This window comes from Pipra filicauda, unplaced genomic scaffold (genome assembly GCF_003945595.2).
Source record: "Pipra filicauda isolate LSUMZ 115617 unplaced genomic scaffold, ASM394559v2 scaffold44_size3831614_pilon, whole genome shotgun sequence".
NCBI lineage: Eukaryota > Metazoa > Chordata > Aves > Passeriformes > Pipridae > Pipra > Pipra filicauda.
This window is the reverse complement of record NW_024104587.1, coordinates 1,630,549-1,647,622: the sequence shown is the minus strand read 5'-3', so window position 1 is coordinate 1,647,622 and position 17,074 is coordinate 1,630,549. Positions and strand designations below refer to the sequence as shown.

The window sequence follows — 17,074 nt, the reverse complement described above, 5'->3', positions numbered from 1 at the left end:
TCACTAAGAATTCTCCTAGCCAAGGCTGTTGCCTCTTGGAATCCCATGAGGATCCCAAAGCAGAGCCAGCTCAGCTCCTGGAGAGGATAAAAATCCTCGTCACAGAGGTGCAACCCTCACTCCACCCAAAGGAGAAATTAATTCAGCTGAGCTGCTGGGTGCTGCTTGTGAGACTGGGCTGTGAGCATCTTGCACCAATCAGGGGCAGCCTGGCTTGCTGGAAACTTCTTCCCTGGCTAGAATTGAGCACGAGGATTTCAGCACCCGTATCGCTTGTTCCAGACCAAGAAATGAGCAACAGCCAGATGCTGGAGATGATCACTGGGAGAACCCAGCTTTTAATCCCTGCTCTAAGAAGCAAATCAGCCCCAGCACTTCAGTGCTTTTTAAATCAAATGGCATGAATTGAAGGAGTCTCCAAATATTTGGTTCCAGCCAGCTGCCCTCCAAAAACAATAGCCAAGCATCTCATCAGGAAGCTGTGCGTGCATCTGCAGCCCTGAAAAAGCCTTCACACAACAGAGCACTCTGAAAAATACACAGCCAAAGTACTCACTATCAGCTAAAAGGAATCTCTCCTGGCTTTTTCCAGCTGGGAAATGGTTTGTAAATAAATGCATTTATAAAAAGCATGTAAACCCCAAGGAGGGAGCAGAGTGAAAGATGAAGCAGAGCTGGCGGCTCAGGCTCATGGACAACATCCAGCTCCTGAGAACATATCTCCAGCACAGGGAAAGTGCTCCCCGGGACACATTGTGGCTCACACAGTATAATGTTTCAGAAAGGCAAGGAAATGTGTTTATAAATGCTGGCTGCCAGTGTCCTGGTGTGTGTTTGTACAGTACCTCTCTAGAGGTTGCCAGTCTGTTGGATTTGTTTGCATCTTGCATTTTGCCATATCACCTGTGTCTTGCAGAGCTTACTTAGGTGTCAAAAATCATAACGAAAGTAGGGTAAAGAAATCTTGGGAATAACTACAATATTTTTGGTTTTGTCCATTTTCTGTGTTTTGATCATGGGTGGTGACATCATCACAGAATGATATCACTCTTTCTCACATGGTGTCACTAAGCTTTTCAACTGTGCCACTTGGTAACGCTGGGCTGACAGGGAATCACTGTAAAAATAACAGAGGGAGACACTGAATGAGGCTGTGATGCCACGGAATGACTGCAATGGAGCTACGTTCCTGGAGTGCATTGCGATAAAACTGAATGGAGTTCTGATCTCAAACACAGTGATCTCTCTTCTATTAGCACCTAAAACTATGGAAATAGCAACTCTATCACTGACTTATTTTCACAATAAGTAACTCTTTCTCATTCTCTCAATCACCGGAACTCGCAGATCCTTGGTTATTTGCAAATGATTATTGCACTGAGCTGGGAGAAGGAGGGGGAGAAACGATTAAGAAAATGCAAAGCAGAAGTGAAAAGAAACAGATACATTTGCTAAATCAGAACAGCACTATCCAGTGAAGAGGAGAAGCAGATTAATAGCTGCCTTACAGCAAAAACAAATGAACACAAAATCTAATTTACAAACCTATTAGATTTGCTATGTAAGCTGTTCACAGCTGATCTGATTGTACCTCTGCCTCCAGAACTCCTGCAAGACAAAGGAAATGCATTATTTATAAATCCAACTTCTCTTTGCCAAGCATTGTTCAACAGTCAAGAGATCCTGCTCTGAAGGGCTCGGAGTGGAGAGATTGCCACGCCACTTGAGTCCCACCCCATCCAGAAGGGAGATGTCCTGATGCCTCTGAAGGGCTTTTCATCCACCATCACTGCTGCCCTACTGTGACTGTAAAATGATTCTGGCTAAAAATCTCTGAGCCAGCCCAATTAATAATACCTGTGTGATCTAACCAGCCATCAAAGACATCTGGTCTCTGCTGCCAAAGCAGCGTGCAGCCCATAGTTGTGTTAAATACATCTCTGCTTCTCTTTACGAGTCACGTGTTAGCAGTGCACAGAGAAGGTCTCCTTCAACTCCAGGATGCCCAGGGACTTTCGCTGTCCTTTTCAGGCAGGCACTGAGCTGAATGATCGGGACAGGATTCCCACCATGGTGTTTATGTAGGCTTTTAGTTGAGACTGTCCAATATCTCTGTTTTACCCAGATTGAGTCACCAGCCTCCTGGTGACCTGTGGAGACCTCATCTTCACAGTGCACCTTCTCTCAACTTCCAGGGACCCAGGACCCCATGCCAGTGCCCTGAAGCCTCTTGTTCCCACTTTTAGTGTAACCTGGCTGAAGCTACGAGGCCAACTCACCACAGTCCTTCACATACTGGAACTCAAACCTAAGTGACAGCACTGTCATTCCCACGGCCTGACACCACCACACATGGACAGGTGCCAGACCAGCCTGAGCATGACCTGTAGGAAAGAACAGCCAAAGTTTCCAGCACCTATATGATGCTATAATGAAGAACAGATGGGACCAAGCCCCTTCAGAAACCTACACCACTCACACGACCTGTGTATCCTCACTTAAAAATAAATACATACAGGTATTGGTCTGTATCTAGCTGGCTGAAGAGCCCCTTCTTGCTTTAGCTTGCTGCTTTTAAAGGGGTCACAAAAATGAGTTGCCCACCTTGTGAGGCTCAGTGGGAGTCACACATATTTTAACTGCCACATTGCTCCGTTTTATTGTTTCTATTGCACAGATATCCCAATGAACACACTCATAAAGAGAACCAAATTCTCTTCCAGCAGAAATACAGTTACCTGGAAATATATACCTTAATGAAAATGTATCTCAGGAGAATGTATTTCTGTGAGTTCTGAAAAAAATCCCAAATGCATTAGACATAACTGAAAAAGAAACTGTGTGTGTGAACATTCGGTGCCATTAAAAAAAGATTTTCAGACTTGCGGGATGTGACATAAATCCCTTCATTAGGCTGAGCACAGGCCTCAGCACCACACAACATCAAACCCTTGGAAATGCCACGATGATTGTCCCTTTCCTCCCTCCTGCCAGAGACCATCTATGGCCAAGTTAAAGCGATTCCGGCTCCAACACCCTCCTCCTTCCTTTGACAGACCTGAGAGTCGGCGAGCTGCTTAATTTTTTGGTGCATCAAGGGAACAGCAGGACTAGCTCATTCCTAGAGCCTACTGGCATTTAACAAGCCTCTGCTTTAATGGGGTTCACCACGGGGTGTGGGAGCAGACTGGATTAGTGTGCAAACCACGCATCTGCTAAGATACGTCTCCTCTGAAGAAGCCTTCCAAATGGGATTCACACTCCTTCACACTTGCTGTAGGACAGACAATGCTTACAAAAAGAAATGGTTTTTTTTCCTAAATAAGTGCCAGTTTGCAATCTCTGTGAAAGGAAAAAAAAGATACCAGGGAAATTAGGAATTGGAGAAGACTTGTTAGCTCCCACCTCATCCATGTTTTGTGGCTTTAGCAGGACTGATCCAAAGCATCACAACATATTATTCAAATGCATTTATCCAGTCTAGCCTTACATGCCCCCAGTGACAGATCTGTGCAAGTCTTCTCCTGGAATTAAGGCTGGAGAAGCTGGACATGAGGTAGGCAAGTTGAAAGCACATCTCCCAGCTGACTTTGTACAGTATGGTGGGGAAGGAGACTGGCTGCCAGGTCCCTGGCTGAGAAACCCCTCAAGGACAGTTTCAGGGGTTACTCTTTCCCCCTCACACAGAGTGAAAAGCAAAAATATTGCAATGCAAACAGAGCACAAAGTGTTCTGCTGTCATACACAAACATGGAGAGGATAGCTCATTGGTGGAGGAGAGCAGGGCTCTGCTAACCTGCTTCCCATGCCTTGCTCCATGGCACTGGGCTCATTGCTTTGCTGGCCAGCAGCAACCACGATGCTTTCACAGACCCCTTAAATGCTGGCAAAGACACTGCTCCCTGTACCAGGCTTGGTTTCTCTCTCTAAGCCATGGATACTGCCCAAAGCTGGGACATGATAGTTGGCTGAAGGTCTCAGCTGGTTTAATGAATCCTAAAACATTCTTGTGGCTTCAAAACTATCAGCCTTTTGGTGCTTTGTGTCCTACACTACAACTTCAGAACATTTTCCCTACAATCTCCCTCGGTACAGTCCAAGACAATGTGTTCTGTGCATATGATGCCATGGGGTGTATTGCCCTGTCCAGCCACCCTGCTCAGCTCAACCCACTGGTGAGTCCCAGCCAGACAAAACACCTGCTCAAAACACCCATAGCTGAGCTAGGCATGGTATTTTCCAAAATCTGCCACACTTCATTACCAACACAGGCAAGCCAGTACCACCATACCCCTTCACTTCCCCCACCTGGGAAGAGGAAAGTATTTAGAAATGGAAGGTACTAATTAAGAAGCACGTGTTAAAAAAAAAACAGTCAGTCCATTTTATTATACCTTGCTGACCTGGAGTTTCAAATCTCTTTGCTTCAAAGGCAAAGACCAGCCTCGATTAAAATAGTACAGATAGCATTGATTTTGAAAAGCTTTCTAGTGCTACACTGTGTTTGGATTGAATTGCCTTATTAATCTAGTTGTTATCAGTTTGATTGTATAGCCAGCTCCACAAAGTACCAACCTGCTTCCTAATCCTATTATTTACAAAACATTTTTCTTTGGGCTTCTGTTGGGATGTTTTCCAGTGATAAGTTGCATCTATATGTGCTAATGCCATCTTACTGGCTTATGCCATCCTTTCTCATTTTTTTGCTTTGAGATTTTCAAGCTGAATTTCCACTGTCTAAGACATTATATAGGTCAAAACACTCTGTGCTCAGATGTAAAGTGACACTGATTCATATATCAGAGGATAGAAAAGAAAAATTGTCTTATGTTTCAGGTCCAAATTTTCTTGGATGAATAATTTCTGACAAATCAGGTATGCAAAGACTCTTCTATTCACCCACTATGAATGGGCTGTTTAGGGTTTTTGCTTCTCTTTTCATCGTTTCCCACTTCTTAAATGCTTCTCTTAATTGTTGCTAGGTACGGTTCGGTCTCGCTTCGAGCAATTTCGATACGTGAAATCAAAGCTGCTTTGACTGAACAAGTAGGTCACACAGCCTTGTTGGGCGAGAGGATCTCTTAAGAACAGGCTTTATGCGTCCATATTCTCAGCCTTACAAATTAAAAAATGTGTTTTCCATGGATATTTTGCAATTCCCACCCCCCAAGTCCTGCCTCCCCCCTCAGCATCTGCGGTAGACAGTGCACATGGGAAGCAGGCGTGAGAAACATAAACTAATCAGGAATTTCAGCCATACCCAACCACACATTTCATAAATCGTAAAATTATGTGGGGTTGGAAGAGACCTTAAGGATCGTCTTGTTCAAACCCCCCTGCATTTAACCACATTTGTGGAGCCCATTCCTGGTGGAACAAAACCTCTGCCTCTTCCTGACCTTGGGAAACCCAAGTCCCCCTCTTCTCCCTCCTCCACATAAAAGAGAGATAATAGTCCCTTGGGGGATTATTAGGCAGAATTTATCCATCTGAATTCCTCAGGAAGAGAGTTCAGAGTGCCACAATTTTTATCTGAGGGGTTCGAATGACTAACACTTACTAATTAGGTTTTCACAACCTACTTTTGTGTTATGTGCATTTTATGATCCCTGTTTTACAGCTGGGACACTGGGGGTGAAGTGGCTTGGCCTTTAACACTAAAAAATGAGCTCCACAGGAGCAGACACTATGGGCTTCCAGCAGACCTGTCCTCTTGAAAATGCTGCTTTTTACCTGCTGAGATCCAGTATGGCTCTTGCTGAGTGAGAGGGTAGGACACATGACTCAGAGGACCACGAGAATTGATCTGAAAAGGTCTCACTGTCCCAAAAAGCAGATGCAACCATTAGTCTCCTGAGACGGCTGCAGACTGTACCCATTAGGCAGTCTGTATCTATTTTTAAAAAATAATAAATCACAACTTATATTTACTTTGCTTTTTAAGGATTGCTCTGATGTTGTCCTCAAGACCAGAATTGCTGTTTTCCATCTGAAGAGCACACGAGCACATTGCCAGGCCTGGCCAGGGACCACCCTCACACAATCACTGCTCTCCCAACCCACGGGCTCTCCCCAAGGCAGCTGGGCAGGGAGGGGATGTGGAGCAGGATGCTCACAGCCCCTCTCCAGGATGCTGTGCCGTGGCCAGAGCCCCAATCACTGTAACTAACAGTTTTGGGATACACCATCCAGCCCCTGGAAATGAAGTATATAGATGGCCCCTCTCTTCCCAAACTTGATAGATTTGATCCTGCTGACCCTCACAGTAAAATGTGGACCAGGACACTGTTTTCAACTCTAGGTCCTATTCCCTTAAATTCAGGGTTTGTGTTGAGACCAGCAGAACAGAAAATGTGACTCCAGGGTTTTTAGGGGAAAATTGTCACATTTCCCAGTTATCTACGAGAAAGACATAGTTGGCTTCCCAGTTCAAACCGGTCCAGCCTGCCTTGCAGGGTGGACAACCAAAGGTGTCCCAAGAGACCAAAATGAACAGGAACCAAGGCTAGAGGTTGGAAACCAGGATTCCTTGGGGATTGTATCCTGGCTTTCCGTCTGCACATCAGGGTCTGGCTGAAAAGATGCAAAAAGGCCACATTCATTGTTAAGTCCTCTTTGAGCTTCTCACTAGACACTCAAGTGGTTTCTGTGGGGTTTACGTCAAATCCATAACATGCTCTGCTGTCCCAGGAGAGACATATTGGAAGAGGAAAGGCTGGCTAGCCCCACATGTAAACCAACTTGTAAATCAGAAACAAAAGCCAAAGCTAGACGAGAAGCAGTGATATCAGAGATGCATTTCTGAACCCTGAGATCCTGTACTCAGACATTCCATCACGCACTTTCCTAGCACCACTCCCCCATCCGGGGATGCAGTTCTCATAGGCTCCAGCATCATCTCGCCTTCCTGCATCCCATCTCGTAACACGCCAGGGGGGAGCTGGGACATCTGACTCTTGCAGATGATTCCTGTGACATTTCACCAGTTGCTTTGGAGGCTTTCATCCAGGGATGTCGAGGAGATTGAGATGAAGAGGAGTGGTGACTGCACTCTCTTGGAGAGCAAGGTTCCCTCTGCAGAGATTAATTGGGAAGACATTTCTAAAGCGCTTGTCTGCTGGGACAGAAGATCCTGCAATACATCTTGATGAGATGTTCGAAATCGCACTTCAATGTGTTTAAAAATCTCACTTGATTATATTGTCACAGCTTGGCAGCCCAAGTGTCAAAAACTTCCTAAATATCAAGTGCTATTTTTAGTGTTCCGAGTTTAATTCTTTCTATCGAGTCATACGATCACATTTGGGAGACTGTGCCCATAATTGTGGCTTTCAGACACATCGCCTGGCCCAGCTGGGGTCCCAATGCAGGTCTGGTACATGAGCTGCAGGGGCAGTGCTTGTGCAGCCAGGCACAGTGATTCTGTGATCTTCCAGCAGGACCAGGAGACTCATTGTAAGGCACCAGACGATGGAACTGCTGTTGCTCATGGTACTTGTTGTTACCCGCCACAGGAAATGCAGATCTGTCAGTCTCATGCAAAGCAGCCTTGCTAATTTGGTCACCTCCTCCCACCTCCACCAGCCACCTGTCCTGCAAGATTCTTCCCAGGGATCACAAGAAGATGGGAAGGTGGAAGGTGCTCAGCATCTCTGCCTCTCAGGTGGGAATGGTGGGTCCACATCAGCTTCTGTGTGAATGTGAGCAGGGCCTGAGGTGTCTGCCTGGCTTCAAGTCACAGTGTGTAATCATTGCAAGTGTCTGCTGAGGACAAGACGGAATCAAGACACATGAGCTTGCAAAAGAGACATCTATTGCTTAACAGGGAATATGCCAATTAGTCTGAAACACTTATGTGACAAAATCAGAGACAAATCAGCAGGAATGGTGCAGCTCTGACCACAAATGGACACGAGGAATGGGAGGGAAGGTTGTGGCAGCCTGTCATGAGGATGTTGCTGGGGATCACTCTGTACTGGAGTAACCAAATCCTGCCTTGAGCTACTTGCTCTGAAGGACCTGTAAAAGACAGGAAGATACTCAGAGCAACCTGATGGTTGCTGCTGCCTACCAAGAAGCACAATCCAGGACTTCCAGGCTCTGCTCCCAAGACAGGATGAGCTTTTCCTGAGCCAGAAAAGACTCTCTAACATAAGTGGAGTATCAGCTCTCACATCCACATGCATTTGCCATAACATCAGCATGGCCTGACTCAATCACCCCGTGATGTTCTTGTTTTATCACTGCGCTAAAGACAAAATACTCACATGCTCACAGGGCTCAAATGTCACAGAACTCACCTATCCCCATCCTGCATACTGGCAGGACCTTATGCCTTCCCTCATCTCAAGTCTTTCATTAAAACTTTATCAGCACCTTTTCATTGACTGCATTAATGAAACAGCCAAGAAAGAAACAGACATTGAAGAAGGCAAAAAGGATCCAGTGAGAAGCCTGAGACTGCAGTGTGTGTGTGTTTGTGTGTTTGTATGTTTAGCTTTCCTCTTCTGGATAGGAGAAGGGAAACAACCCAAGAGCTCAGGGAAGACTTAGAAAGGAGCTGAGACAAAAGCCTCACATGTCTACATTATACATTTTTCCTGAGATAATTTTTTCCACCAGGGAGCATAAACAGCAGAGCATCACTCTTGCAGCAGAACCTGTCACCCTGAGCATCCATGTCCCAAAAGCCAGAAATCCCAGTGGCTTCTGCAGCGTCTTGGATGCCACGTACCTTGGGAAACGGGAATGGTAAAACATGAAAAGATATAGTGCCTTGAGGGGCTGTGGGCCCATGGGCTCATTCTCCTACACCCATCCCTTGCCTCTTTTCCCACTGCTCTGTGCAGCCCCTTGGAATACTCAAGGTCTCACGTGGTTTCTTCTATCCCTGTTGGTGTGGATGCTGAGGATCTCTTCTGGGCAGTGACATCCTCCTGGGGCAGTTCTGTATGAGCATAGGGCTGGGAGTGCTTGGATGAGATCTACACCCCACAACCAGCAATGGAGCTGTCCCAAGATCTTCACAAGGACTTAGTCCACAGATGACAAAGTCGAGTTGCCAAATATCAAAAAGCCAATAGTGGTTTCAGAGCTTGACCTCCTCTCTCCTTCCCCTGCTCTTAAAGCTATACTGTGGAAATCCAGGCAGTAATAAGAAGGAGAAGTTTAATTACCAACTAAGCAGCTGCTGGTTGGCAGTCAAGTGTGCTTCTGGGTGTCTGAAAAGGTGCTGGACATGCCCCATGATGATGCTTAACCTTGCAGGGGAAACACGTCCCCTTTTTTAGCCACTGGCTGAGAGCTGGATGATATTCCTGAAGGTGCTGGTAAAGCCTGGGCTGGAGGTGACAGGTCACAGCATTAGAACCATCCTTAGATCCAGAGCTGCCAGACAAACAGGTGATACCTGGAGCCCACTGTGACAGTGTTTGACTGAGGGGGCCTTGAGAGAGCACTTCAAAACTCTGCGTGACTGGGACAAAATGTGCTTTTAAAAGCAGCCCTGCCCATGAAGAGGGCTGGTTGGGAGGAACAGCCTGCTCAGCACGCAGATGGCCAGCCTGGAGTGGGTTTTGTGTTTGTTTGGGATATTCCCAGTGGATTTCTGTATGCAATAACAAGGACTTGATTTGCAGTAGCAACAAGAAAGAGTCCAGCACTTAAGTTTGGAAAGAGCTCCCACCCCACACCATCGCCACTGCTCTGGCAGGTTTCAGCAGTGCCATGCCTGTCTCCCTGGATCAGTCCTTTCACTTCCCAAACGGAGCCAGTGCTGCTGCTGTTGATGAAGATGCATCTCCCAAGGCTGCTACCACCACCAAGGCTGCTGCGCAGCCAGACAAGGATTTACAGTGGGAACACAAATAAAAAGGAACTGTAAAGCTACTCTTTTTTTTATTACTTTTTCTTCCTTTTCCTATTGCATTGCAAGGGGCTGAGCAAGTGACACCAGCCTGCTCTTCTGTGGTGTTTGCTGAAGGACACCTGAAACTCTGCACCTACAGTGAATTTACTGTGCCAGGGAACTTCCTTGTTTCCAGAGGCAACTGGGAGTGTAAACCAGAGAAACAGCAAAATAATTATTAACTAATGTTGTACTTTGGGATTATTTCTTGCTGCTGTGGATGACCCAGGCCCAGGGAAAATAAATGAGAGAGGCAATTAGAAGTCTGGTTTCGAACAACTGTTTTTTATAGCAACTATACCTGTGGATGTATTTAAGTAGTGCTGTTCTCAGGGATGAAAAAGCAAAATACCTGCAGAATCATAGAACTATAGAATCATACAGGTTAAAAAAGACCTTTAAGATCACTGAGTCCAATCATCAACCCAACACTGCCAAGTCCATCATGAAACCATGACCCCAAGCACCACATCTACATGTCTTTTAAATACCTCCAGAGATTGTGACTCCATCATTTCCCTGGGGAGCCTGTTCCAATGTTTGCCAGCCCTTTTGGTGAAGAAATTTTTCCTAATATCCAATCTAAACTTCCCATTTCCTCTTGTCTTATCATTAGGGCAGCCTGAAAGCCCAAGGAACGATAAAGGAGCTCCTGTTAAATGCTTTCCTGGAAGATCAAAAGCACATCTGTCACACAAGAGAAAACCGACCCCTTCAGTTCATCCATGTCTGGGAAAGGCTGGGAAGGCTCACAGTGGTGGTGGGATCTGCTGTGTCACTGCTGGCTGTGGTCCCAGGGTTCCCTCTCTGCCCACGAGCACAGCAGCAGCAGAGAGAAGCAGACACAGCACTGCTGAATCACTTAACCCCGCCGTTAGCTGCTCAACAAGCCTTCGCTAAATGAACCAACATTTGAAACTCCTTGTTCTCTGCTGGGAGAAAAAGGTTTCCTTTGCTTTCCCAACCAGAATTGTGCATTTGCGGGGTTAGAGATGGGAAACAAAAAGCCCACCTGGGCAAAAGGGAAACCTGAAGCCCTTCTGGGAACCACTTTGCTCTCTCTTCATTGCTCTAGTGTACGAACTGGCCTGTCTTCCACAACTCTGCACCCAAGAAGGGCTGGTTGGTGATGTGCAACCTCCTACCACTCCTACTGCCCTCCTCACCAGCAAGCTCAGAAATTCTCTCCTTGGGGGTCTTGCAAGCTGCTGACAATCTCTACTGGACTGAAGAGTAACTTTTCACCAGCTGTAATGGAAATCCCTTATTTGTGGGTTTTCTTTCTGTTCCACTGGCTTGCTTGAGGGTCTGCAAGCGCTTCCCATCCTGCTGCTCCCAGCCCTCCTGCTGGGACACCGATTCCCTGCAGGTACCACTGCTCCTGCCATTCCCTCAGAGCTCAGTTTAAGGAAACAAGCTGTGGAGATTCATCTCCTTCAGCCTGCTCTAGGCAGGAACACAGGGGTTTGAATACGTCTTTGTGGCAGCCCCCTGTGCCCCTGCAGGGCTACAGGAGGTGAGTGTTTCATGGAGAGGAAGGGAAGCTCTGTAGCCAACCTGAAATCGACTGCTTGAGTTCAGGTTATTGTCAGAAGAGTTGCAATGAAAGCCTACGCCAAGTATTTTCTTACTTAAATCAGTGCTCCAACACTGCTTTTATTTTCCAGCCCGATGCGTCACGGAGCTTTTATTAGAGCCCTGCCATACCCAACGAGTACAAAGGTCTCCTTTGGCTCCATTTACATGAATAGTTCCAGGGTGTCTGTGGGTTTCTGTCCTGCTGAGAGCCATTCCTCCTCCAGCCCAACCTGGATAATTGTTGGCTAGCACGCACTTGCTGTGCGAGCGCACAAAAGTGTATGTTGGTAGAATACAGCACTTTTTCCAGCAAAACTTCCTGGTGGAGAGCAAGTCTTAGACTAACTCTCAGTTAGGAGCAGTAAATCACAAGCTGCAAGACCTAAGCAGGACATTTATACCCCACGGACCAACCTTGACAAGAAGCGTTACAACCATAGCCCGCTACAGACCACTCAGAGCAAGCACATCAGCCACCATAAAGGACACAAAATCTCCCTTCCCGAGCCTTTGAAAGGCAGGCGTTAGAAAAGGGCACATGAGGAAAAAGTGGCAATTTACTGACAAGCTTCCAGTCAGGCCAGCAATATCAGAGACTCCAATTCGTCACTTAAAAGGAGCAGAATATAATTCCTCTTGTAATCAGAATGGAAAGGCATGTGGTCTGGGCTAGCAGGGAAAAGGTTGACTCATATTAAGACCCAGCCCATTACCAAGTGTCAAGTGCTCCCTAAGATGGCTCAGACGCTAATTCGAGAAGTCACCTGGTGGCAGCGGGTCACCAGCTCCCTCTACAGACAATCAGGACACAGCCGGACCCCTGCAGAACTGCTAAGGCAGGCTCAGAATAACAAAGAGTCCCTTTAAACTGGAGCAGAATTTTCCTCCTCGCCACCGGCAATAATCATCCCACTTGTTGCCGAGTCCTTTGTCTTCCTCTGCGGGGAGAGGTCTGTCCCTCTCCCCTGTCCCGGGGGTGGATGAGGAAATGGCTGCGATCGCATCAGTGCTCCCCAAGACAGACCGCGAGCGTGTCTTTTGTTTCCTTCCAGGGAAACAAAGAGCCGGAGCGACGGATGGAAACATAGGCGCCACCGGGCTGCAGGAAAAGTTCAGCAGCCCGGAACCAGGTGGTTGTTCGGAAACATAAGTGCCAAGACCATTCACAACAGCAATACTTCACCGCGCAGCACACGCCGGCGACCGGGGAGCGAGCCAAGGCGATCCTGCGGGATGCCCGCCGGCATCCCGCATGACCGCCGGGCACGAGGCTCCAGCCATACATCTATAGGTGACAGGGATGTAACAGCAGGAAAACCCGCGAGCAGGGGTGGCTGCAGGGTAGGAGGAACGGGCTAACGAGAGCCACGCAGCATCGGGAGTGAGAAACTGCTGAATTTTCATCCTTGCCCTGACATCTCTTTGTTTCAGCATCTCCTGGCTGCAGGAGGTTGTATAAGGATAACTAGAGGAGTGAGATGGGACTGCTCAAGGAGCAAACATCTTTCTCAGAAGCCTTTGGCAGGCATAGCAGCTCCCAGCCACCCTCGGCTTCTATCTCCCTTCACCTGTGATGCTGGAAACTTATTGTCCAAAGAAACAGCACGGGGTTTCGTTTTTTTTGTCCTTTTGCCAATAGTATTATATTCTTACTTTTCACCTAATGAACATCTTGTGTTTTCTTTCTGGAATTTCTCAGTATTTGTAGGTGAGAGAAACCTGTTCCCCCCTGTTCCCACACGTATGAGGCGTGTTCTTCCAAAGACAATCCAAATTACAGGCAGGGGGCAGGGTATGTGTAAAAGTGGGCAAGCTGTTCGCTCCTCACAATAATTAGAGAGTGTTTCGATGCCAAGGAAAAAGAAGAAAAGAGTTGCACCTGCCTGCATTTCCCAGCCCCCCTCAGCACCATGAGCCTGCCAGGGGACACCTGGCCAGCTCCTTCCTTCCCTTGCTGCTGCTCTGACCAAAGTGAGGGTAGTTTGTGGGCGTGTGAAGGAGAATGTTGAACCACACAATCCATCAGCCAAATATTCCTGACGTGGGGGAGAACAGCACAAATACACAGTACCTCCCAAACCTCTCATGGAGAGGAGCTGTTCCCTCCTGGACGCACAGAGAGCTCCTGGAAAACTTGGGGATAGTCTCTTCTCTACACTGTTGTGCACTTTTGCTGTCACACAATTCCCTTTACCTACAGGACCTGTTGACAAAAAATGCTATTATGTGCCCCCCAAAGTTGAAAACCTTCTATCATCCCCTGATCTGCTGCAGATCAGGCACTCTGCTTTTCCATGTCACCCCAGCAATACACTTCAGCCAGATCAGAGCTTTGTGTTCACCATTCCTGGCACCATCACAGGGATCAAGTGCTCTCTGTGACAGGCTTCTGTGCTAAGAGCTTACACTCTAAGGTGAGCAGTGTTTGGCCCCTTGCTGTGTTTGGGATGCAGGAGCTCATCAAACCTAAACCCCTCTGGAGAGGCAATGGGGAAAAGATGTGGGTGGGAGAGGACAAAGCAAGAGAAAGGGTCAGTTTGCCCTACATTATGATTAAGTAATACATAATTAAGTAATATAGCAGAGTCCCACTCATGCTCTGTTCATCCCTATATGGGAAGCACAGCTGAGAGTACCAGACTGCTGGATCCCTCCTTCACCTCTGGTAGGCAAGGTGCTCCTCTCCTTTACCAGTTACCTTTTGCACTATAATTTCTGAACGCTGCATGAAACAAGCTGCTCGCTGTTCCTACAGAACTCATCTGACCCTGTTGCCATTGCTGCTGCCACACTGCTTGGCAGTACTTCCTTGGAGGAACTACAGCAACAAACTCAGATGCCAGGGTTTGGAGATAAGCAGCCAACAAACATCCAATTTCCATACAATGTACAGAAAAGAGAGAAGAGAAAAAAAGACACAACACTGGGAATCCCTAATGAACCAGGGTGAAAAACAGGACAAGTAAGTAACGAAAGAGAATAGATTTTCAATAAGGGCACAGCAAGTTCCAGCAGGCAGATCTAGCAGATAGGTGAGGGTAGAGAAGAAAGAATAGAAGCCGGAAAAAAAGATGGGAGGAAAGCAAGAGGATCAGAGCAGCCTGTCTGATGGGGAGGATGCATCAAAAGCTTTTAATTTCCTTTATTATTATATAGATAGTGCCAGCTCATTGCAGAGCAACAATTCATCTACCCTGGTAACCTACAGTCTGGTGCTGGATGTTTCTGGACAAGGCTACTGACCTTTAAGCGCTTCTTGCCTGTAGCACCCAATATAATATAACAATGAAACAATAAACAAACATTACTGCATTTCATTTATAATTTCAGCCAGGTGTTTGTTTTGATGTAACACAGTGGACAAAGCCACCTGGTTGCAAACAAAAAGGCCTTTGTGTCATTTGGGCACTGTGAGTGCACCCCTCATTACTAAAATAATTTGTTTTTCCAAATTGCTGTAGTGAGTTCCTCAAGTTAATGCAAACCCTCCTCTCTGCATTTGTTCCTCTCATCCCCTAAGTTTCCAAGCAGACCTCAGAGATGGGGTTTATGGGGTGGGTAGGGTGTTGCTTCTCACACAAGGACTGCTTTAGCCTCTGCTATCCAGGGCACCTGCAGGTAAACACCCACCATGGAAGTGATCGGGAAGGGGTGATCACAAAGTCCCTAACACATCCCATGGGGACACACCAGTGGGTTGAACTCTCCCACGCTGCTCCATCACCCAACTGGTCCCTGCTCAATCTCTCCCATCCCACAGACCGGTCCCTTATCCATCTGCAGACTGGTCCCTTATCCATCACCCCCGTGGGTTGGTGCCCTCTCCACCACACCCATTTGGACCAGCAGTGGCACTCAAGCCCCCTGGGCTGCAACTTGCCCCAGCAACCCTGCCCGGCAGACCATCTGCACCAACATCCTGCTTAGGGATCTGCTCCATCCGTATATTAATACCTGAGCACTGCCCATGCCAAAACCCCTCTCCAGATCAGGATCTGCTCCAACATCTCTAATCAGACTGGTATCCGCTTCAGCATCCCTACCCAGACCTGTGCTTGATCAAGCATTCCTACTTGGACCGTTACCTTAGCATCTCTAACGGGACTGGTACCTACTCCAGCATCCCTATCCTGACCTGTACCTGATCGAGCATCCCTACCTGGACCGGTACCTCCACGTCTTTAATGGGAGCGGCACCTCCTCCAGCATCCCCACCTGGACCGGTTCCCCCCGCGTCCCTAACGGGAGCGGTACCTGCTCCAGCATTCCTACCCGGACCGGTATCTCAGCTTCTCTAAAGGGACCAGTACCTGCTTCAGCATCCCCAGTCGGACCGGTAGCTCCGCGCCTCTAACGGGAGCGGAACCAGCTCCCGCCCCCCTGCCCGGCCCGTGGCTGCCCCCCGGTCCCGCGCCCCATCCCGCCCCGTCCTGCCCGGGGCCGCCGCCGGCCCCGAGGAGCTGCGCGGGAGCGCAGCGAGCTCCCTTCCCACTTGGGCACGGCAAAAACCGGGAGAGCTGGAGACAAAGAAACTGTCCGGGCGCCCGCCCCCTCCGCCGCCGCCGCCTCCTCCTCCTCCCCGGCCCCCCAGCCCCGCTCCGCTCCGCGCCCCTTCGCCCGCGCGGGGACCGGGGGTTTTTTACCCGCTCTCCTCCTCGATCTCCGAGATATCGGCGAAGATGAGGAACCCGACCAGCAGCGTGAGCAGCGCCAGCGTCCAGCCCCGGCACGGCAGCGGCATGGCTCCGGGGCTGGGCCGGGCTGGGCCGCTCCGCGGGGTGCGGAGCCCGGCGCCGCGTCCCGGCTCGGCGCCGCCGCCGCCGCCCGGCGGGGCCGCTCCGCCCCTCAGCGCCCGCGGAGCGCCCGGCCCGCCCCGCCGGCGCGGGGAGGGGGCGGGCGGCAGCGAGGGAGGGAGGAGGGGGCGCTCGGGGCCGCCCCCCGCCGATAAAGTTTGCGGCGCGGCCCCGCGTCCCGAGGGTGGGCGCGGGGGGCCGGGACCCGCAGTCTGCGCTGCGCCCGCGGTGCCCCCTGCGAGCGGGATGCGCTTCCCTCGGTTGTGGCGTCCCCTCCCCTGCGCCCACCGTGGCGGGGTCGGTCCTGGTTGGGGAGGGGGGTGGGCACGGCGCAGGCGGGCGGCTTCTTCCCCGAGAGGACAAAAACTGTAATAAAATCAGACAGCGGTAACTCCTGTGCGCGGTGCGGTGGTTGTACCTCCTCCTCCTTCCTTCCAAGGGACGGGCGAAAACGCAGAGGTTTTGGGATTGAAAACACTTTGTTAAAAAAAAAAAAAAAAAGATGCTGAATAACTAGTCACACCATCTCTATTACTATTAAAAATATGCTGAATAACTAGTCACACCATCTCTCTTACTATTAAAAAAAGATGCTGAATAACTAGTCACATCCAGCCCCGTTATTATTAATTCCCATTTTAGTAGCAATGACCCCTAGCTCTACTATAAATACTGACCATTATAATGACACTGGTCCTGCCATGACTCTGTTAAGTCCCGCTGGAGTTTGAACAGGCAGAATTTATTTAAGCAGAAACTGCACAAGGAAGGTGTTCTGCTTCTGAGGGGCTTGGCT

General features: G+C 48.7%; 1 protein-coding gene across 1 annotated transcript in view; it reads right to left on the bottom strand.

Moving 5' to 3' along the window:
* ST8SIA2 (ST8 alpha-N-acetyl-neuraminide alpha-2,8-sialyltransferase 2) overlaps positions 1-16,296 on the bottom strand; it is a 32,061-nt gene extending 15,765 nt beyond the window's left edge. The window contains exons 1-2 of the mRNA XM_027719888.2: positions 16,129-16,296; positions 1,546-1,608 (exon numbers count right to left, since the gene is read on the bottom strand). Of these exons, the coding sequence (XP_027575689.1) occupies positions 1,546-1,608; positions 16,129-16,226 (161 nt within the window). The 5' untranslated portion in view covers positions 16,227-16,296. The remainder of the gene's footprint in view (positions 1-1,545; positions 1,609-16,128) is intronic.
* Between the last annotated feature and the right edge of the window lie 778 nt (positions 16,297-17,074).